The sequence below is a fragment of the Aspergillus wentii genome, assembly GCF_001890725.1.
Source record: "Aspergillus wentii DTO 134E9 unplaced genomic scaffold ASPWEscaffold_2, whole genome shotgun sequence".
NCBI lineage: Eukaryota > Fungi > Ascomycota > Eurotiomycetes > Eurotiales > Aspergillaceae > Aspergillus > Aspergillus wentii.
In genome coordinates, this window is record NW_024467833.1 from 198,393 (window position 1) to 219,581 (window position 21,189).

At 50.2% G+C, this 21,189-nt stretch overlaps 8 protein-coding genes across 8 annotated transcripts; 7 read left to right on the top strand and 1 right to left on the bottom strand.

Annotated features, from left to right (window-relative positions):
- Positions 1 to 234: 234 nt before the first annotated feature.
- ASPWEDRAFT_104267 (uncharacterized protein) lies at positions 235 to 798 on the top strand (the record flags this gene model as incomplete). Its single annotated transcript, XM_040827632.1, has 1 exon — positions 235 to 798. One exon carries the CDS (start codon positions 235 to 237, stop codon positions 796 to 798), a length of 564 nt encoding a protein of 187 aa, XP_040691794.1.
- A 258-nt stretch (positions 799 to 1,056) lies between these two features.
- On the top strand, positions 1,057 to 3,321 carry ASPWEDRAFT_35684 (putative MFS lactose permease). Its single transcript, XM_040834282.1, has 6 exons — positions 1,057 to 1,515; positions 1,561 to 1,774; positions 1,838 to 2,187; positions 2,232 to 2,454; positions 2,506 to 2,930; positions 2,989 to 3,321. The coding sequence occupies exons 1-6, from the start codon at positions 1,384 to 1,386 to the stop codon at positions 3,256 to 3,258; spliced, it is 1,614 nt and encodes a 537-aa protein (XP_040691795.1). The 5' UTR covers positions 1,057 to 1,383; the 3' UTR covers positions 3,259 to 3,321.
- A 374-nt stretch (positions 3,322 to 3,695) lies between these two features.
- On the bottom strand, positions 3,696 to 4,992 carry ASPWEDRAFT_105068 (uncharacterized protein; the record flags this gene model as incomplete). Its single annotated transcript, XM_040827694.1, has 4 exons — positions 3,696 to 4,247; positions 4,293 to 4,387; positions 4,432 to 4,571; positions 4,622 to 4,992. The coding sequence occupies 4 exons, from the start codon at positions 4,990 to 4,992 to the stop codon at positions 3,696 to 3,698; spliced, it is 1,158 nt and encodes a 385-aa protein (XP_040691796.1).
- Positions 4,993 to 6,364: 1,372 nt separating this feature from the next.
- ASPWEDRAFT_48459 (flavin-binding monooxygenase-like protein) lies at positions 6,365 to 8,176 on the top strand (the record flags this gene model as incomplete). Its single annotated transcript, XM_040837104.1, has 2 exons — positions 6,365 to 6,398; positions 6,450 to 8,176. The coding sequence occupies 2 exons, from the start codon at positions 6,365 to 6,367 to the stop codon at positions 8,174 to 8,176; spliced, it is 1,761 nt and encodes a 586-aa protein (XP_040691797.1).
- A 1,087-nt stretch (positions 8,177 to 9,263) lies between these two features.
- Positions 9,264 to 12,296, top strand: ASPWEDRAFT_734247 (uncharacterized protein; the record flags this gene model as incomplete). The annotated part of the gene is made up of 3 exons (XM_040839329.1): positions 9,264 to 9,702; positions 9,900 to 10,406; positions 10,467 to 12,296. Exons 1-3 carry the CDS (start codon positions 9,358 to 9,360, stop codon positions 12,294 to 12,296), a joined length of 2,682 nt encoding a protein of 893 aa, XP_040691798.1. The 5' UTR covers positions 9,264 to 9,357.
- A 1,084-nt stretch (positions 12,297 to 13,380) lies between these two features.
- Positions 13,381 to 14,446, top strand: ASPWEDRAFT_103768 (aldo/keto reductase family protein; the record flags this gene model as incomplete). The annotated part of the gene is made up of 2 exons (XM_040827591.1): positions 13,381 to 13,680; positions 13,739 to 14,446. 2 exons carry the CDS (start codon positions 13,381 to 13,383, stop codon positions 14,444 to 14,446), a joined length of 1,008 nt encoding a protein of 335 aa, XP_040691799.1.
- Positions 14,447 to 15,534: 1,088 nt separating this feature from the next.
- Positions 15,535 to 16,870, top strand: ASPWEDRAFT_24088 (FAD-dependent oxidoreductase; the record flags this gene model as incomplete). Its single annotated transcript, XM_040832566.1, has 3 exons — positions 15,535 to 16,018; positions 16,080 to 16,455; positions 16,510 to 16,870. The coding sequence occupies 3 exons, from the start codon at positions 15,535 to 15,537 to the stop codon at positions 16,868 to 16,870; spliced, it is 1,221 nt and encodes a 406-aa protein (XP_040691800.1).
- Positions 16,871 to 18,970: 2,100 nt separating this feature from the next.
- On the top strand, positions 18,971 to 20,724 carry ASPWEDRAFT_56962 (FAD-dependent oxidoreductase; the record flags this gene model as incomplete). The annotated part of the gene is made up of 4 exons (XM_040838320.1): positions 18,971 to 19,109; positions 19,160 to 19,683; positions 19,783 to 20,120; positions 20,174 to 20,724. 4 exons carry the CDS (start codon positions 18,971 to 18,973, stop codon positions 20,484 to 20,486), a joined length of 1,314 nt encoding a protein of 437 aa, XP_040691801.1. The 3' UTR covers positions 20,487 to 20,724.
- Positions 20,725 to 21,189: the final 465 nt, after the last annotated feature.

Sequence of the window (21,189 nt, forward strand, 5' to 3'; positions counted from 1 at the left end):
GCACAATAATTGGTTCATATTTCCACCGCCTACCAAATCCAACATATTGCCGACTGTCCGCTCGCGGCATCATGGCAGCCTCGACTCTCCCTTGATTCTCCATCCTGTCAGATCCTTTCCCTCGCCTCAATTGACCTACTACTCTCTTCTACACCTGCTAAAAATTTCAAAAACTCATACAAACTAGGTACGATCGATAGCCCCCCTCCAATTCCTCGATCTAACCGCCCAGCCATGCGCTCCGAATCCCCCGAAGAACCGCGCAAACGCACACGCGTGATAGCCCCAACCCGCCAATGCCACGACTGGATGGTCGTCTCGGGCAACTGCCACTACGCGCGCGATGAAACCTCCTTCACAACCTACCGCCCCGTCTCGCGAAGCATCCGGAACAACATCTTCAACCCACACGACGAACTGCACGTAGCCGGGGTCGGGACGGTAGCGCTACACGTGTGCCCGAGCCCGACGCAGTTCGGGTCACACACGATCATCCTCGAGAACGTGCTGCATATACCCGACGCGGTGTGTAATGGGTTCAACCCGTTGCTGGTGGGGAGTAGCATGTCGTGTGAGGCGGAGATGTGGTCTGGGGCTGATGCGGGGGGGAATGCGATGTGGTATAGTCGGCCTTTTGCGGGGGGGACGAGGTTGGTTCTTGCGGGGAATCCGCAGGGGGAGTCGGAGTTGATTGAGGGGAAGGAGTATTCGTTGAGTTTGTATATTAGTCCCGAGGAGAAGGAGGAGTTGTTTAGTGGTGCGAATGGGGTGGATGGGGTGGATGGGATGGATATGTGATGATGATTGGATGGATGATTGGATGTACACTACTATCTGTACTTATGAATAATGATACTATCAATTGGAATGGCAGTCAACTGTCACTATGACTCAGACAATCAGTCTCATGATTAGCACTATAAGGATAAGCTCGCATTGGTGGAATAACCTCACACTACGCGAGGATCCGGGGTAGCAGCCATCCAATATCACTCGTATTGATATAAAGTGAGACAGGACTGCCTGTTCCCAGTAGACAGCAGGTCTGATCCTACAGTCTATTCTAATATAAGATGAACGTGGCTGATCGGTCCAGCCTCCGTCCCATTTCTTCCAATACTACAGTCTCCTAGCAAGCCAGTTAATATACGACGTTCCATTGGATTCAACTCGCTTATTCCATATTACAGCCTGAATATAGGTAGCAATACGATCTGGCCACAATGTCAGATACTAATTGCCCTTTTGGGAACGGATCTTGCATCCTTGTTCAATCCATGCAAATCAAGATTAACCGGCAGGGTCTAAGGATCTTGTACGATGCATTTAACCAGCATATAACAGCCATCCCCATGCACTCTATTCACCATCAACATCGACAAAATGGCCGAGAAAGACACAGCCAGCGTTGCGCAAGTCCACGATGACCCGCAAATCGTCGGGGTGAACAATGCTGCCCTTGCGGTGGCCATGCACCGGCAGAAGCCAAAGTTGTTAACGAAGCGCATGTTCAAGGTACATATACACCTCATTATACTGTCTGGAAGACTAACTGGATAGCTCTACTGGTGCATTGCCGTGGCGATTCTCAATTCGTGTATTAACGGCTACGATGGCTCGCTCATGGGCTCGATCAACTCCTATCCCCAGTATCGCGAGTACTTTGGCTTCGATCCAACCGAAGGAACACCATCGACGGGCATTGTGTATGCTATTTACAATGTCGGGAATATCGTGGGCTCCTTTACCGCTGGTCCCTTTACCGACTTTAGAGGTATCTATCTCACTCATCTATACTGACTATGGATATACTCTATACTTATACTAATGCCGACAGGCCGCCGCGTCGGCATGGCCCTCGGCTCCATCTTCATCATCATCGGCACCATCGTCCAAGCAACCTGCACCAACCTAGGCGCCTTCATGGGCGGCCGATTCCTTCTCGGCTTTGGCGTCGCAACCTCCGCCACCGCCGGCCCAGCATATGTCTCTGAAATGGCGCATCCAGCCTACCGCGGTGCAATGACGGGCATCTACAACGTCCTCTGGTTCGGGGGCGGCATCCCGGGAACGTTTATACCGTGGCGCACGAGTCGGATCGAGGGGACGATGAGTTGGAGGATTCCGATTTGGTTGCAGATGGTGTTTGCGGGGTTGGTGTTGATTTTTAGTATCACGTTGCCTGAGGTGAGTCTGGCTTATTCTTACTGAGGATGAAGCTGATGATGTAGTCACCTCGTTGGCTTATTTCTCAGGATAAACACGAACAAGCACTGGATGTTCTGGCTGAGTATCACGGCGAGGGAGATCGCAACTCGCCTATCGTCCAGCTGGAATACCGGGAGATGGTGGATGATATCTCCACGACCGGCTCTGACAAACGCTGGTGGGATTATCGCGAGTTGTTCAACACTCGAGAAACTCGATACCGATCAATGCTGGTGCTATTCATGGGTACCCTCCCTTTCCCATCAGTATCATATATCTCATAACTAATAAATGCAGCCTTCTTCGGCCAATGGGGCGGCAATGGCCCTGTCTCCTACTACTACCCCCAAATGCTCGCCGGCGCAGGCATCACGAGCCTCAACACCCAACTCCTCCTCCAAGGTCTCCAAAACGTCGTACAATTCCTCGGCGCCATCTTCGGCGCCCTGATAACAGACAAAATCGGACGTCGCACGCAACTCCTCACCGCGACGGCGTTGATGGTGATTTTCTTCTCGATCGTGATCGCGCTGAACGCAACCAACGTGGTCGAAACGGCGGACGGGGATATCGCGAAGAGCGGCATCGTGGCGAGGGCGCAGATCGCCATGATCTTCCTATTCGGGTTTGTGTATTCGGCTGGCTGGACGCCGAATCAGGCCATGTATCCGGTTGAGTGTTTGCGGTATGAATCGCGAGCAAAGGGGATGGGGATGAGTAACGTGAGTTTTCTTCTCTTTTCTTCTTTACCTGTTTTACTGAGTTGGACTGACTGGATAGTTCTTCGTGAACATCGCCTCGTTCTATAATACCTTCGTCACGGGGATTGCGTTTAGTGGTGCTGGGTGGAAGTATTACTTTCTCTTCATCTTCTGGGATATGTTCGAGTTTGCGATTATCTACTTTCTGTTTGTGGAGACGAGCAAGAGAACGCTGGAGGAGTTGACGGGGATCTTCCAAGCGAAGAATCCAGTCAAGGCGTCGTTGAAGAAGGCAGAAGTGGTTGTTCAGGGCGATGAAGCGACGGAGGTTGTTGAGAAGGGTGTGTGATGTAGTAATTGATATTCAATCTATCCTAGAAGCCCGTGCTCAATATGACCGTTTGTACGTGGGTATCTCCTATATCTGTAAATTGCCTATATCGATATCCTCTGCAATCCACGGTTAAAAAGCCTGGTTTCATCCCTGGTGATACTACGGTTTGTGCCATTTATAGATGTACCTTACTGTTTATAACAGCATAGAGGTAACGATAAAAGCGAAGTCATCTCTGGCCCCTTTTTGGAAGTTGATCCTTGCATATAAGATTCCATATTATGCTATTGTCAATCACGCAATAATTACACTACCCTGGAACTACCGTGTATCTAATCGAGTCTATTATAGTATAAGAACATAAATAACATCTATCATAAGCAAAAGGGGTATATACATCCGATCCAACACCAGCCCAATCCGACCAAATCATATCGATCATAAACTTTTATCTACTTTCTCTCCTTCATATCACTCCTCACAATCGTCTCCATGACGACCTTAATCCCCTCCTGACTCAACGTACTATTCGTCTCCCAATCTCGCTCCGGATCCGCCGTACACGTCGGCGGGTGCTGTCGCGACGTCGGCAGAATCATCTGCTCATCCCCGCTAATCGTATTCCACTGCGTATCGCCGGGGATGCTCAGCGGGTGTCGGAATTTGCGTCGCCGCCCGTTACTGTTGTCCGTGTTGGGCTGCTGGTCCTCGGAGAGTGGGTAGACGTGGTAGACTTCTGTCGTGCCGCCGCGGGAGCTGATGTAGATGCCTGCGCGACGGGCGGCGCGCCGACACACGGGGTAGATCATGGGGATGTTGCCGATGACGACGGCGACGAAGGTCTCGCGACAGGCCCAGCTGCCGGCTTGTTGGGCGCCGTTTGCGCCGGCTGTGACGATCAGCACGCAGCGGAGGATGCCGGCCATCATGACGAAGAGGCCGCCGGAGAAGAGGACGAGGAGTTCGATTTTTTCGCGCCAGGGGAGGCGGGCTTTCCAGAGCATCTGATTCGTTAGAATGAGACTGTTTAAGACTGAGGAGAGACATACTGGAGTGGGAATGGTAATGAGGTAGAGATCTGTTGCGACGTTGAGGGTGACGGTCACGTAGACGTCGATGTGGGAGACGGCGGGTTGGCAGTAATCTATCATGATTAGCATAAATAATATATTATATAGGAAGACATACTGCCTGGATCAGGATAAATCTGCCAATTCTTCTGCATCGGATGACAACCAAACAGAATGGAGCAAATAACCGCAATATAAGTCGCCCCGATCAACGCATGTGCGATGCGCACTCGCAGTGTGAGATTCTGCAATCCAGCCCTGCACAATCAGCATCATATACGCCATCATATACTCAATCAAAAACTCACGTCAATCTCGAATAAAACACCGCCATACACCCCTTCAACAACCACAGCAACGTCGTGTACAATGACCACCCGATAACTTGCGTCTTGCTACCCCCCACGCGCAACTGATACTCTTTCGAAGCGGGGTCGAGGTTCTTGCGCTGCTCGTCGGTCATGGAGTTATTGGCCAGGCCCATCCACCATGCGCCGACGCAGTATGCGGCGCCGGTTTCGAGGCCATACACTACACCCGCGAGCGGCATGAGATAGTCGTCGAGTTGGAGATTGCGGACACCGGCGGTGAAGAGGCGGGCGCCGGTGCGGAGGACGATGATGACGATAGCGAGGGCGAGGAGGGTGAAGGCCTCTGTGGCGAAGGCATCGCCTGCCATGGTGTATGTATAGATGGACAGACTTGGTAGAGGATGGTTTGATCCGAAAGACAAGAGAAAGGGGCCAAGCAGGTTAAAATAAAAGATATAGACGGGGATGGAGAGCAAATAACAAATAAAGACCAATAAAGAGCAGAGCTGTCAGTCGATTCTGCAACCGCCGGATGCCGCGACCCGGACTAGTGTGTGCTATTCTCTGCAGCGTCAGCAGGCTGGATCTCCATAACCCGACAGCTGACAGCCGCCATTTCGAGTTGACGACTCCATTTGCAGGACTAGCTCTATTCCATCGGACTCGGTAATGGTCGAGACGGCATGATTCACGGGTCCAACGGTGATTGACGACGAATGATGCCGAGGAATAGGAATGGCAGGTTCATTTCCGCCTGGAGCTAAAAAAGGTACGACCCACGCATTCTCCGAGGGTCATCGACTATGATGGAGACTAGGATGGATAAAGATAGGGGGATCTGCAGGATCATTTGAGTAAGATTGGATAGATAGGTACGATAGAGTTGAGAATGATGGATGATATGGCGTGTCTATTGCAAATGCTACGAGTGAAAACGCGGTCGTCAGTGCAGAGACACAGGCAGAATCACAATGCGGAGTCAGATATCTTAGCGTATCTTAGGTTTGGATGGATATTAATTTCTGCTTGAAACACCGAAGGATTATGACAGCTGTCAGTGCTTTGGATGCATCACCTGCAGATCGGCACCCGTCCATTGCACTATCTACACACATCGATAGACCCGACGTGTCGACTGCATCTATCAATTCCTTTCTTCTATTTATTCCTTCCTTCACAATGCCACCGGATTAATCATCAACACAAATAAAAGTCGCACATCCTGGTTGCTCCTGCATGCCACCCCCTGTCAGCCCCACTTCTGGTTGCCTGCCATTTCCACCTACTGGTCGCTCTGCGCCACTGCCCCTCCTGATTGGGTTGCTCTTCCCCACACCGTTGAGCCCAGACATTCCCCGGGCCGTTTCGCCCACCCAAACGGGCAACTCGAGTGGGCTCAACGGCCAATGCTCTCGAGTCTTTCATCTGACACCAAGGGGAGACTCGCCCGGATCCAGGCCGCTGCAGCAGTCAGCATGACATGCTCTGGCCAGTGCAGTCGCACAGGCTGACAGACCACCAGATGCCTCGTCTATTAACTCTGTTAGCCTGGTGTGTGCAGTGTGCCCTCGCTGTTAGCCTGCGTGTCCGGATGTCTTAATTTTGGTTCTTTCGCTTTAAGAGCCACCCTGGTCCCCCCCCCAGTAGAACTTTTGCTGTCCATTCTTTCGCTCTCCATCTATCCACCGCCCCCTCTTTCTCTATCATTCCGGTGACTGCTCATAAATCAATTCCTTCACCATGGAGCCTGTAGACCTAGTGGTCGTGGGCGCTGGTACGTCTTCCTATCTATTACGTCGTGCAGAATGATGAATAACATTTGCAGGCTGGTACGGTCTCTCCGCCGTCAAAACCTATCGCGAGGTCAACCCCGCTGCCTCGGTGCTTCTGCTCGAGTCTGCCTCGTCCATTGGCGGGGTATGGGCCACCCATCGTCTCTACAAGGGCCTCAAGTCCAACAATATGCTGGGCACCTACGAGTTTAGTGATTTTCCGATGGATCCTGCCACGTTTGGCGTCCAGCCTGGTCAACACATCCCCGGGACGGTCATCCAGGCGTATCTGACAAAGTACGCCAGCCATTTTGGGTTCACGGATCGCATCCGGCTCAACACGCGCGTGCACAGTGCGGAACATCGTCCGGATGGCAGCTGGCTGTTGACGACGGAGACGGAGCAAGGTGAGCAGTCGCTTGTCGCGAGGAAGTTGATCATCGCGACGGGCGTCACGTCGCAGGCTTTCCTGCCTACCTTTGATGGACAGGAGGAGTTTGATGCTCCGCTGTTCCACTGCAAGGATCTGCTTCAGGAAGAGGCCGTCTTCCGGGATGGTCAGCGGGCAACGGTCTTTGGGGGGACCAAGTCGGCCTGGGATGCTGTGTATGCGTGTGCCACGTCGGGCATGCAGGTCGACTGGGTGATTCGCGAATCTGGCCATGGGCCTTGCTGGATGGCGCCGCCGTATGTGACGCCGCTGAAGAAGTGGCTGGAGAAGCTGGTCACGACGCGGTTCCTGACTTGGTTCAGTCCGTGTATCTGGGGCAGTGCGGATGGCTTTGCTGGTGTTCGCAGCTTTCTGCATGGCACTTGGCTGGGAAGGAAGATTGTCGATGGCTTCTGGTCGGTCCTGGCGAACGATGTCGTCACGCTCAATGAGTACGACAAGCATCCCGAAACAGCCAAGTTGAAGCCGTGGGTGAGTCCGTTCTGGGTGGCTTCGTCCTTGAGCATCCTCAACTACCCGACCAACTTCTTCGACCTCGTCAAGCAAGGCAAAGTGCGCATCCACGTCGCCGACATCGACCGGCTCTCTGCAAGGACCGTCCACCTGTCCAACGGCGACGCTCTCTCGACATCCGCCCTCATCTGCTCCACCGGCTGGAAGGCAACCCCCAACATGCAATTCCTCCCCGCCGGCATCGACCGCGAACTCGGCTTCCCCTGGGCCAAAGACTGTCTTGATGATGGTCTCATCCAGCAAGCAGACCAAGACATCCTGCGTCGCTTCCCCAGACTGCGCAACCAACCCTCTCCCAACGCCAGTTACACCCCTCTTTCCCAAGACCGCGACTCCCCCGCCGCAGCCGCCCACCCATTCCGGCTCTCCCGCTTCATGATCCCCCTCTCCATGGCCAAAGAACGCTCCATCGCCTTCATGGGCGTTGCCATGACCATCAACACCTCCCTCATGGCGCAAAGCCAAGCCCTCTGGATCGCCGCCTACTTCAGCGACCGTCTCACTCTCACCCCGACCATCCCCTGCCCGCCGTCCGTCCGCACCGCCGACGAAAAAATCTCCCAGACCGACCTCGACCTGAAATGGGAAATGGCCCTGCACACGCAGTTCGGCAAGCACCGCTACCCGGGCGGCTTCGGGAAGCGCAATCCGGATTTCGTCTTCGACGCCATCCCCTATGTCGATCTGCTCTTGCGCGATTTGGGGCTGTCCACCCAGCGGAAGCGTGGTTCGCTCGCTACGTGGTTTGAGCCATATGGGGCGGAGGATTATCGGGGGTTGGTGCAGGAGTGGAAGGGTCGGAGGTCGTTGGCGTGATTTATTTGCTTTTTCTACTTCTTTTACTTATCTTTATTTGTGGATGATACCCTTTGCGTCAGATGTATATAGCTAGTCCAATGAAAGGATGTGGATAATCAGACCAACTGAACTATTGGGATGCAGATCACTGCATGCATAGATAGTACATGTAGAGAGATAGTAGATACGTACCCCAGATATGCTTCTCCAGACCTCGCTAAGTATGCACCTTTGCCTTGTGCGTCATGCCTCATGACAAATTCCATACATCTGATATATCACTACATGATATACATACAAGATAATATATACAACACCATGCAGGACCCTTGCATCAATTCAATCAAATCTAAATCTTACGTATACGACTCGTCACTTGATTATATCGCTTCGACACGATTGGCCGATATTCTCCGTCCATCACAAAAACTATCGTCGGGTCTCTTTCTGCTTTGGATATTTGTGTAACCAACTGACACCACATATCCGAGCAAAGACGACGTAACACAAATACTGACTGACTAAAATACTCGCTTTGATCGTCGGCCTCGCTGCTTTTTAGTTACTATTTTGGCTGCCTCGTTTTTGGCCGAGGTTTCTTTATTCTTTCTGCCTTGCTTGGTGCTTGCTGCTATGTATGAACTTGCTTATTTCTTTGTTTTCTTTTTATTATTTCTTTTTTCTTTTTTTCTTTTTTGCTTCTCCACTGCCACGAGAGAATTTCCTCAGCCTTTTCCACGTCGTTATCTGATCGATAGTCAGTCATTTCTTGGCTCGTTTGCCTGCTATCCCCGCGGTTGCCGCTTTCTCAGCTCCCTCTTTGAAAGTGTGCCTACTCTTCCAAATAATGAATCTGGTTTTAGGGTGTACACTTGCAGGGGTTATCTGGTAATCACGCTCTGCTCAGGTCGCCTCAATTTTCAGTCTGGCGAATGCGGGTGTGATTCGATGGGATGGACGAGACTAAGTTGGTCTACATCTGGGCAGTGTGTATGGGTTGTGGCGAACTGAGTCTGCCTGGGTAGCATAGTTCGTCAGATGGAGTATGCTAGTCTTTACGGAGTTAGGGCATCTGTTTAGCTTGTTATTTTTATACTCCTGGATCTGTTGTGACCATGTTCTAGTTATCAGTCTATTGAGGTATATAGGCTCCGTTTTGGGGGTTGGCCACATTATTGGCCAGTAAACAAATCCATCCAATGCCTCATTGCCAGCATTTCATGTCGTTGCACCAAGTCTTCCAGGCATTGGCTTTTCGCCCCCTCCCAGAGCATGATGGATTGGGTCCCGTCCCTATGGCCTACGCCTTCTATGTCATGATGCAGCTGGGCTACTCGAAATATGTAATACAGGAAGGAGACCGGGGCAGCACTATATCAGCCATGCTTCTTCTGGTGGAGTGGCACGTGAAAGCAATCAACAGTCCGAGGGATTTTGCTAACGATGAAATTGGGGGCCTTGGGGAGTTTCTTAGGAACTGTTATCTCGAGGACTTGAAGAGATACAGAGTTATCTTTATACATATTATAACATATATCTCTAGAGTATGTTTCCCACTAGCAGACTTTTAGAGTAGCTGCTTAGAGTAAGAGGAAGATAGCCTGACCACCTATAATGGGATGGCGATCAATATATCACTGGGGATATCCACGTGACGTAACAACTGCTATCGACGGCGATGTCCGAAGCTTCCGGAGATAACTTCAATTCACGACCATCATGCTCTGCTCTCCATCACCAGAGCCAAAATCATACGGCCAATCCTGGTGAACGCACTCTGATCCATCCTTTGCATTCCAGTCCGCCACCGATGGTACGACCGAATAGAGACACTAGAAGACGCCGACGCCCAGCCTTTTCTTGCGTAGAGTGTCGGCGTCGCAAAGTCAAATGCGACCGCAATAACCCCTGTGGGCAATGCGTAACCCACAAGTTGAGCTCATGTACATATGCGGTTATGCCACAATGCTCTCAAGGAGAGGTGGCCCCGGGGGCCGCCAACCAAGGGGCCATGGCATGGCAAGATGCCTTTTCGCAATCGACCCCCGATGCTTCTGGGGCAGCGGCCCCTGTCCCATCTGAGAGCCCGAGGCTCTCTCGCGGACCTGACCCGGACAGAAACCATGATACTCAACAGAATATCAACGGGGTTCCTGACCCATGCCCACCCACGTCGGGGACGATCCATGGAACCCTATCCAAAACAAGGGTCTACGGTCACGGTCACTGGGTGAGCATGTTGCCGTTCGTACGTCGCCCACTCGCCTAGACTCCACTGGCTCTTGACTGTGGTTAACGTTGCTATTAGGTGGAAGGCGTACCGGTTGTGGACTTGGACATGCAGTCTTCTGGCTCGGGGTCGCTGGCCTCCTCGGAGCATCTCTCAGTGATCGCCGAGTGCAAAGAGCTGGCTCGGGATATTAAAAAGCATCAGCCGAGCCGAAGTCCCCTTTCGCCCAATATTTCTGAGCTCCTTCCCGACCGCCCGGTCATGGATGAGCTAGTGCAGCTGTATCTCGGCACCTTTGAGTCGTGTTATCGAATTCTTCACATCGGGTTGTTTCAGTCCGCGTATCAAGACTATCTGAGACAGCCACAGGAAGCGAGATCTTCGTTTGTGGTAAAGCTTTTGCTCCTAATGGCTATCGCAGCGCCCCTGCGCAGTAATCACAAGGACAACCAGCTAGCTGCTAGAGCCAAGACATGGATTCATATCTCCCAGGGATGGCTCTCTGGGCCCTCGGAAAAGAACCGTTTAACAATAGACGGTATTCAGATCCACTGCCTACTTCTACTTGCTCGTCAGATAAACCGAGTAGGAGCAGATCTAGTTTGGATCTCGGCTGGCTCCTTGATGCGGATGGCTATCCAGATGGGTTTGCACCAGGATCCGCGCCACCTGGGGTCGATGAGTCTCCTTCATGCCGAATTACGCCGACGGTTGTGGTATACAGTCTTGGAGCTGAATATACAGGCCGCATTGGATTCGGGGATGTCGCCGATGATCACTACTGCCGACTATAATACCAAGCCACCCTCTAATTTGGATGATGCTGATCTGCTGGCAGCACATGCAGAGGGCGTTCCCATAAAGCCGGCCTCGTCAGCTACCCAGAGCTCCTATCAGCGCCTATTAGCAAACTCCCTTACCCTACGACTGGAGGCCACAAGAGTCATCAACAATCTACAGGACGAGCCTTCATATGATCAGGTTCTTCGTCTTGCCAAGGATTTGGCAGCAGAATGTCGTAATTCAACGAATAGTGTTGGTCACCATATCGCGACTGCTTCCGGTTTGTTTACGGATCCGCAGCCTACACTAACTCAATTCAAACATAATTTTTACGAGCATCACCTTTCTCGCTTTCTGCTGAGTCTGCACTTTCCCTACGCCGTCAAAAGCAAATTCAATCCTCTCTATAGTTATTCCCAGAAAGTCTGTCTTGAGACCGCGCTAGATTTGGTGTCTCTTTTGGATGACGATATATACCACCGCCTACTCCTCTCGGGGGGTGCCATGTATCGAGACATCGTCACCCGGGGGGCAGTTGTGATATTTCTGGAATTAATTTCGCAACTGGAAGCCAACAATTCTCTATTCTCTCGACAGCGAAACCGTGCCCGCAGAGAGCCATTGCTGAACGCTGCGCGCAGGGTGGTGCAATACACGCACGATCGACTGTGGCATGGTGAAACAAATGTACAGGGCTACGTTTATGCCAGCACAGCAATGGCCCAGGTTGAGGCTCTTCTTGATGGCGTGCCAATTAAAGAAGCCATAGCAAGTGCGACTGGAAGGAGCCTTGTCGTATGCCGGGATATTCTGAAATCTATAGCGGCTCATTCTTCGTCGACTGACGAGGCACATCAAAGGCCGCTCTCTTACCTATACGCCGATAATGAACCGACACCCACTGTCGCTGATGCGAACTTTGAATTTCTGAACAATGGGGCCATCAGCTTTGATATTTCGGAGCCATACTTTCTTCAGCAATGGGCTGGTCAGTCTTGGCCTGGGAGTCCGCCTGGTACGTCAGGGGAACCAGAGCAGCTGTCATCTTTGGACAATGAGGATTTAAATAGGGCCTCAACAATGGCCAATAATATCTCCTTCATCCAAGATGCGGAAGCAGGTTAACTACTAAAATGCTTACATGGCAGAAGGCGTGGCACGCATTTGGGGACGGGAAAGCAAAGTACACTTTTACATGTGCGTAGGCTTCGCCTCGCAGGTATTGATTCTCCAACCTCCTCCGAAGAAAGCCCCCCACAAGGATCTAAATAAGTTTACAATAATCAGTTGCAGCGGGCAATATTCCTCTCGCAAAGCTCTCTACAGCTAGAAGCGAAACTCAGGGCAGGAGCCTCTGTTGCTATACTTGCCTTACTCTGCGTCTTCTCAAACTAGATAAAAACATCCAAGAGCTGCCCTAGTCACTGGTCGAAGCCCAAAACTGTTCCTTTGAAACAGCATGGCTAATAGTAGCAAACCATGGCATCTTTGCCGGGGCATAGAATTCCACATCAATTGCCTTATGGAGCACGTGTTCGGTAGTATCCCAGCCTGAACCAATAGCTGCGATTTACCCCGGCGAAAAACCGAGTCCTCTCATTCATGATTGACCGTTGTTTTCCGACTTGGGAATTGGCACTTACTGTCTATTCTACCCACATGTAAGAGAGCAGAATTCCGAACGCAGCAAAAACTTGGGCTCACAAGGAGCCCGATGCAAGTTCGGGTGAAGGTGGAATAACGACCGATACGACCGATATGACCGGCGCCCGAATGCCGAAGATTGGAAAGAATTGATAAAGTTCTTCTGCTTTCTAGACCCATTTTGTTCTCCTCGAGTCTGGAGCTCGTTCTATGACTGGAGACAGGCTTTCGATTGTCGTCAGCGAAACCCTTTAGCACTCTCGAAAAAAAGGCAGTCATAGGCAGGACTGGGAGCTGCGCTGATAACTGCGAACAGACCGAATCACCATTCTAGGTTTTTGGATTAGGGCCGAATCCCCACATTCGTCATGATCAAAAGCCTGTGCTGACGATCCCAAGGTTCTATAATCGGTCTCGGAGAATTAGATTAATGGAGTAAATATCCCGAGTTGGCGATTGAACCAGCAGTTATAAACGAGGGTTGATTTTGTCTACTGGGTTGATAGTTGTCTCCATACTTCTTGCGTATTTACAAACACACATTCTTCGTTTACTTATTCTCACGATGTCATCGATTCCACTCAAGGTCATCTTTGGGGGTGCCGTCTTGGATCCCATCAACGGGAATTTTGCCACGGTGGAAGACACTCAAGTGATATTTCATGCCTTGAAAGAAGAAGGCATCGACACTGTCGACACTGCCCAGGTTTATGGGCAGAGTGAATCTCTCCTTGGTCAAGCCGAGGCTGGCTTATCTTTTACGGTCGACACCAAACATTGTGGCGGTCATATCCCCGGTCAATCCACCAGAGAGACATTGCTTGCACGAGCGGAGGAAAGTCTGAAGAAACTTCAAGTCGACCAGGTCAGCACCCCTTGATCAACTGTCTTCTCTCTACCCTCCTGATGTGAGAACACTGTAGGTCAACATTTTCTACATTCATTCCCCCGATCGAGCTACCAACCTGACAGACACTCTGTCCGCGGTAGATGAACTGTTCCGGAAGGGAAAGTTCAAACAATTCGGCTTGTCAAACTTCCTCGCACACGAAGTAGAAGAGGTTGTGCGAGTTGCAAAGAAGCATGGTTTTATCCTCCCATCTGTCTTCCAGGGAAGCTACAGCGCTGTAACTCGAAGGCCGGAAACAGAGCTCCTCCCTATCTTACGGAAACACAATATCTCATTCTACGCATACAGCCCCATGGCGGGAGGGTTCCTGGCGAAGTCCCGTGAAGGCATCACGGCCGGACAGGGCCGCTGGGACCCCGCCAGCGCCTTCGGAAAGTTTAACCTGGCGCTGTTCAACAATGCTGCCATGCTGGAGGGTCTTGATTCCTGGATCGCCATATCGGAGAAGTGGGGTATTTCCCAGCCCGACCTTGCCTATCGGTGGATCATGTACCACTCCGCACTCAATCGCCAATATGGAGACGCTGTCATTATTGGCGCAAGTAAAGTCACGCAACTTCATAGTACAATGCGGGGTTTGCGTGAGGGCCCTCTTCTGGATGGAGCGGTGGATGATATCAATGCTATGTGGGAGATAGTGAAGGGCGAGGCTGTGCTGGATCCTGTAAATGCGCTTATGCTAAAGGGCAGTTCCTCCGAGACTGCCATGTCTGAAACTTGACGAGAGATACGGAGTTGTCTGAACAATCTGAGCATTGCAGACCAGTACTGGGTAGTACCCTACAATGTGTTTTTATGTTGATGTTGTAATGGCCTCGTCAATATAGTATTGTATATATCTGGAATGCATCTCCCATCGAAAGTGTTTCAAAGCAAGTGCTACAAGTAAGAGAAAGAGAAAAATAGCCTAGTACCTGGAATGCCGCGCATTCTGACTAGACTCCGAGCAAGATAGGTGCTTTAACTGCCAACTATATCGTGAACCGGCCTGGAAACGACATTCATTATACCTACAATTATTAGATGTACAAGTCCCTGTTATTAGAAGTTTTGCTTGGTCATATTGGTATCGTGTCTAAGCAGGAGAAAGGAACATGGGAAAATGTCCTGTAGGATATAATCAAGGCCACCATTCAAGACCATGCATTACAAGCCCAGATTCCAGTATATCCATTGATATTTGATGTTACACGACCTTGAACCAATGAAAGTTATGACAGTATGCCCGTTTATCTGTGCATTATAGGGCGAAGCAAGGGCTTGAACTCCAATGGTGATCGAAGCGTAGAATCCCTAGCCATTTGCCGAGTAGAACTGAGAGAACTGAGACATCGGAAGGCTACTTGTTCGGAATTTGCACTCCTAGGCTGTCCGCTCATCGCCCATACCGTGACCGAGAACTGGAATCGGAGGACATTTTCATGCAATTTCATTGCATTTAATCCCGCATAGTATAACCGAACGGGGCAAACAAGAAGTCATCATCTCCGAGCTGATATCTCCGAGAATTCACCAAGCCAAAACCCCCGAGGTCTCGGTCGAACTTTCGACGTACCACTGGTGCATCTGGATGTTGCCCTATGGTGTCGCTGTACGCGAGGAATGAAGCGAGACGCATCGCCAGGATTGAATGACGATATTCCGAGTCGGTGCTTTCGGATATACGGCGCGAACGATGACTGTCCGCAAGGGCATTGGTCGTATAAAGGGCAACGTAAGAGACTTGTCCAATATCACATTACTCAAACCGTTCATTTTCCGCCTCTTCAACCTTCCCAAACGACGCAAAACCAAGTACTGTCCGCAATCATGACTGAGAGACTACGAGTGATCATTGTCGGCTCTGGCCTGGCGGGCTTAGCTTCTGCTAGGATCCTTCGGGAGCATCACGATGTCACCGTCTATGAGCGCGGCGGTGCCGACACAGCCACCGGTGGACAGGGTATCAGCCTGTTCTCGAATGGTATCAAGATTCTTGAGACAATGGGTTTTGATCGACACCGCGCCGGCGCCGTGCCGTGCTATGGCTACCGAGGGTTCGACAAAGCCGGTAACCAATTGCAAGACTTTCCAATTGACTTCAAAGGAAAGTATGGAGCAGACACCCTGACAATGAAGCGGTCGGATTTCCGCGATGAACTCTTATTGTTGGCAACAGCTCCTTCTGCGGAGCTTGGTATTCAGGGTTCTCCGGCGCAGATGATCTTCAATACCAATGTGATTGATATCGACCCCGAGAAGGGCAGCATTGCACTTGAAGACGGTTCCGTGGTAGGAGCTGATTTGGTCATTGGTCCGTATCTGTCCCGCCTGAATACTTCGCCTGAAAATGCTGACGCTAGAATCGGTTCTAGTTGCCGATGGTGTGCATTCACGTCTCCGTCACCGGATTGTAGGCTCTGATACGTATCGAGCCAAGAAGAACGGCATGACTTGCTACCGGGTTGCCATCTCAGCTGAGGCTGTCAAGCAGGCGCTTGGCTATCTTCCCACGTGGTGGGATCCAGAAACCGCCAATGGCCGTATCTCTGCTCTCCAGGCGGGTGATGGCAGTAACCGGATGATTGCAATGTATCCCATTCGGAATTACGAGTATATGAACTTCTCGTGTCTTTTCCCCACTCGGCAGAATAACGGGAACGTCCTGGAATCGTGGTACGCAGATGGTGACCGACGTGAGATGATCGAGACATTTGACGATTACTACGAGCCCATGCGGAAGATCCTCAGGTATGTACTATCTGTATCGCTGTGTGAGGTCCGGCGTTGATAAACAATATCCAGCATTGCCACTGAAGTGAAAGTCTGGGAACTTCAGGATATGGACCCTCTTCCCAACTGGAACCGGGGACGTGCAATCTTGATTGGGGACGCAGCCCACGCAATGACTCCGATGCAGGGCCAGGGGGCGAACATGGCAATGGAAGATGCAGACGCTTTTCGCTTGCTGCGCCCAGGCACGTCTCATGCAGATATTGCCGCGATTCTTGAACAGGTCGACGGTTTCCGCCGGCCTCGTGCTACAAGAGTACTGCAGGATACCCGTGTTCAGGCAAAGGATATCACTATGGAGGAGCGAATCGCCAATCTCGACTACAACTGTGGTTATAATGGTGTTTTTGAGACTCGAAAGGAGACCCAGTGAGGCCTACCGCCATTGCTGCTTCCCTTTACCAGTCCTCCTGCTACTCCAGTCTTCCACAGTTGTTTTTGTATTTTAGATTGAAATAGAATAGCACTTGCTAGACTTGGGCAGTACAAATAGAATTTTGGCACATTATAGACCCCTTGACCGGGAGCCCAAAAATAAAAGGCTTAATATGTTTTTGATTACAAATGCTCGCTATATTAAATATGGTTAAGGGTATCGAACATACTTTGCTAACAAAAATATCCAAATATTCACCAATATGCGTGTAGTGCAGTATGTTAGGGGCGGACATTCCAAATCCACGGGATAAAATATTTGTGGTACTTTCTCCGTATGCCGCCACCTTGATGCTTCATCTTAGCAGTTGGCGATCAAGCTTGTACACTACGACGAACGACGTCGGGCTCGACACCAGGGAGGCGGAAAAGATGGAAGTAACCAATAGGGTCGTGTTTCGGGTAGGAGTCAGTGATTAATATTCTACGGCGTCTCGTTCCACATAGTGTATCGCATTGAAGCAAGTTGTACACAGATTTAGGAATGCTCTAGAGAAGAAAGGGACGGATGTAGATAGCACGTCGTTTCTGGGCTGTTTTGATGTCGTCCGCCGAGGTAATGATGGGTTGATAGGTATTAGAGGGCGCCATGATGGATCGGAAGAATATCTGTCGTTCAGCATAGATGTTCGATAACCACAGTTTCTTATATGTATTTATGCAAACAACAGACATTTGTTTTTTTTGTTTGATGAGATTGAAACAAACATCCGAGGTTCTCGTTTCCCTCTAGGAGCACAATAATAATAATGATGAGTGATCATGCCAGTTGCCGGAAATTTTGCTACAAAGACCGAAGCCCGTTTTAAATCTCTCGGACTCAGTCCCCCTGATATGCATGGCCCACCAATGGTACATAACTAAGCACCAAGGCCAATGAGCAGGTAGTTGTAACCAGACGGCATCCATGCTGCATTTTATACTTTGCGTAGATATACCGACTCCGAGGGCCTCACTGCCCGTGATTGGTAAATTTTCATGCGTAGAACCATGTCTGATAGTGAATGGTTCAAGTGCGCCTTTATACAGAGTGGTTTGACCTTCCACTATCTAGTTGTGAAACACAGGTGTTAAGAGTGTGTAAGCGTGCTAATGATACTGGCATGGCCTCATGGCTGCGACCTTCGCGAAAGAACCAGCTAGGGGCTGTACTGCTGCCAAACAACGATGGAAGCTACTTAATTGACCCCATAGTGATACTGGGTGCGTTCTCCGAATACCTCGGTCCTGAGATTCCAGATGAGCGTGGTCTAATATTTGGGCGAGCTGCCGCGACCTGGCCTGTATGTACACCGTAGCCTCCCAAATTGAGACTCAGCTTGATGCAATAGTCACTGTGCTGTATGTCAAGAACCGCGTCATCCACCCGGTTTCCGCCAGTAGGCCAAATATCAGGATCCCTATCAACAGAACAATTCCGCTTCTATGTCGATTACAATTCCGTACATTAAGTTAAGTAATCCTAGAGTGTAGCTGGCTGCTTTTTCAAGGTGCCTGGTTCTATAGAGCATTTTTGGTGCCGAGATCGAACTCACATACGCTCTGCTAATTCCGTCGGCTTCGGACTTATCGGCCATCTCTATTCTAATGGGGACTGGGACGTTTAGCAGCCGCAGAACTATGCAGACCAAATACACTATTCCATATTATACCTAACTCCGGCACTAGCCTTCTGTCTCTAGCATAGCTGCACTAATATTGTATTTGTGACCCTTATTAGGTCTTGCAGAATTGGATAGATGCTTCGGATTATTGTGGAGTCGAAAGAATATGCATTGTAATCGCCGGACAACCTCCAAGTGAAGATGACGTCCGAATAACTACAACAACCCCTGCAGCTATAGCAGATAACATGGGCCTAGGGGCAGTACCCGTCTTAGGTATCTTTTCCGAGACATGACGGAACGACGTACAGGTAGTCAGGCTTGTCGGTTGTCAATATAAATCCTTCAAGTGTCTCTATGGTCTCGCAACCATACCTAGAATCCTAACATGATCCCAAGACGATATGGAAACCATTCAAGGAATAGCAGCTAGCATGGAGCGCTATCCGTCTAGCGGGTTGGACGTCCTCATCGTCGGTGGTGGCCTTGGAGGCCTGACATTTGCAATTGAAGCGCACCGCAAAGGCCATAATGTTAGGATCCTTGAGAAACGGCCCGAGTTTACGGGATATGGTGAGAATATCCTCATTCAAGAAGACTTATTCTAATGTTTGTTTTGCCAGGTGATGTTCTTCTAATCGAATGCAATGCTCTGCACACCGTCAAGAAATGGCCAGGTTTCTATTCCCGCTTGCAAAAGATATCCTACAAATCCGACTTCCATGTCAAGAAATACAACGGCAGCTGGATTGGATCCTGGCCCTTTGGAGATGGGGCGAACGAGTCCTTAGCCTTTAACCGCAACGAGCTCCACGAGCAGCTGTGTTCGTACGTTCAGGAGCTAGGCATCCAACTAGACCTCTCGATAAACGTGGAAGAGTATTTCGAGACCGAGGAGCAGGGAGGTGTTGTTCTCAGCGACGGCCAGGAGATCACGGCGGATCTTGTGATCGCGGCAGATGGGGTTGGATCAAAGTCGTGGTCACTTGTTCTAGGCCGTAAAGATGCTCCAATTAGCAGTGGCTTCGCTTGTTTCAGGTCGACCTTCCCTACCAGTGTAGCGATGGCGAATCCGATTATTGCGAAGGAAATGGAGGATTTCGGCGATCGTATCTCACTGCATCCTGGCAATGGGGCACACATGGTTGTGGGCAAGACAGATCGAACCATCTGCTACATCATGACCCACAGGGTATGTCATGGTGCTCCCCAGCAAGAATGGAAGGATATCTCATGGCATTTCTAGGGCGAGCAAAGTTCCGAAGAGAGTTGGGACAAAACCGGACCCGCCGATCGCGCTTTGCAGTATCTCGAGGGGTGGGATCCGTTCTTGACCGAGATGGTCAAAGTCACACCAAACAACCGCAGCACCGACTGGAGGCTGATGTGGCGGAATCCACAACCCAGATGGTCATCCCCCCATAGCCGCGTGGTCCAACTGGGGGACTCTGCGCATTCCTTCCTCCCTACATCTGGCAGCGGGGCCGCAATGGCCATGGAGGATGCATACTCCCTGGCATCATGTCTGCAGTTGGGCGGGAAGTCCAACCTTGCTCTAGCTGTGAGAGTCCATAACCTCCTTCGGTAAACATCCAAGTCCCTTCCCTGGCAGTTCGGGCATGGCTGATGATATCTAGATTTGAACGGGTCTCCTGTACTCAAAAAATGGGCTTCCATAATCGCGAGTTGTTCCATCATGCGAACTGGGATGAAATAGCCTGCAATCCAGAGATTTTCAGCAGAGTTACTGGAAAATGGGTAAAGAGGCATGATCCCGAGGAGTACGTTTATAGCAACTATGGCCGTGCTGCGAATCATCTTCTCACGGGAGCTCCCTTTAAGAACACGAACATTCCCCCAGGATACCAATATAAGCCTTGGACTGTCAAGGAGCTCATGGATGCTTCGGACGCCGGTCGGCCAGTGGTTGACGAGGGAGATTGGTCTTGATTCTGCTCTATTGCTGGGAAGGCTTCCATCTGGTACTCAATTAGACTACGAGAGAAGACGCCATGTGAAATCTTCGAAATCTACCCATTCATACAATGGGCACGGTAAAGCAAAACATACATTGGGGTACGAAAGTATGTAAAACTTCACATGTCACTAGTCACCCTGCGCAGGACCAATGGATATAATCTACAAAACAGCCGTCAATGCCATTGTCTGGCTCTTTTGGACAGTACCGATGTAGATCACCTAGACTGAAGCTAACAATCTACCTTCAACATATGCCTATCATTATTATCTGGATGGTGTTCTCTGGAATGTCACTTCCACTTCGTCTTATTCAATTAGCCAGTATTAGATGAACAACTGTTTCGCCAATTAGACCTAAACCTATGATCATCAAGTAGACCGACCTTGCTATCTGTTAGCTAATAACTACCCAATCAGTCAATCATATATATTGGGAAGGAAAAAAAAAAGAGAGAGGTTATATCAGGCACACCATCCAGTAAGCACATTGTTTCCATCCACGTTGGCGTAATGCTTTCGATAACTGGCTAATCCCCAGTCAACGCAAGTCAGCGAGCTAATATGCAGCTGAGGTCAGAACACCATATTAATCAGTAATTGAATTATAACCAAATTTTCATCTTACTCGATTCATGAGAAGGATAGAATAAGAATAAGAATACAATACATACAC

Excerpts from the sequence above, each read along its gene's own strand:
- ASPWEDRAFT_35684 (XM_040834282.1), top strand. The coding sequence starts at position 1,384 with ATGGCCGAGAAAGACACAGCCAGCGTTGCGCAAGTCCACGATGACCCG. Across the intron at positions 1,775-1,837 it reads TCCCTTTACCGACTTTAGAG|GCCGCCGCGTCGGCATGGCC; the intron begins GTATCTATCTCA and ends TAATGCCGACAG. Across the intron at positions 2,931-2,988 it reads AGGGGATGGGGATGAGTAAC|TTCTTCGTGAACATCGCCTC; the intron begins GTGAGTTTTCTT and ends CTGACTGGATAG.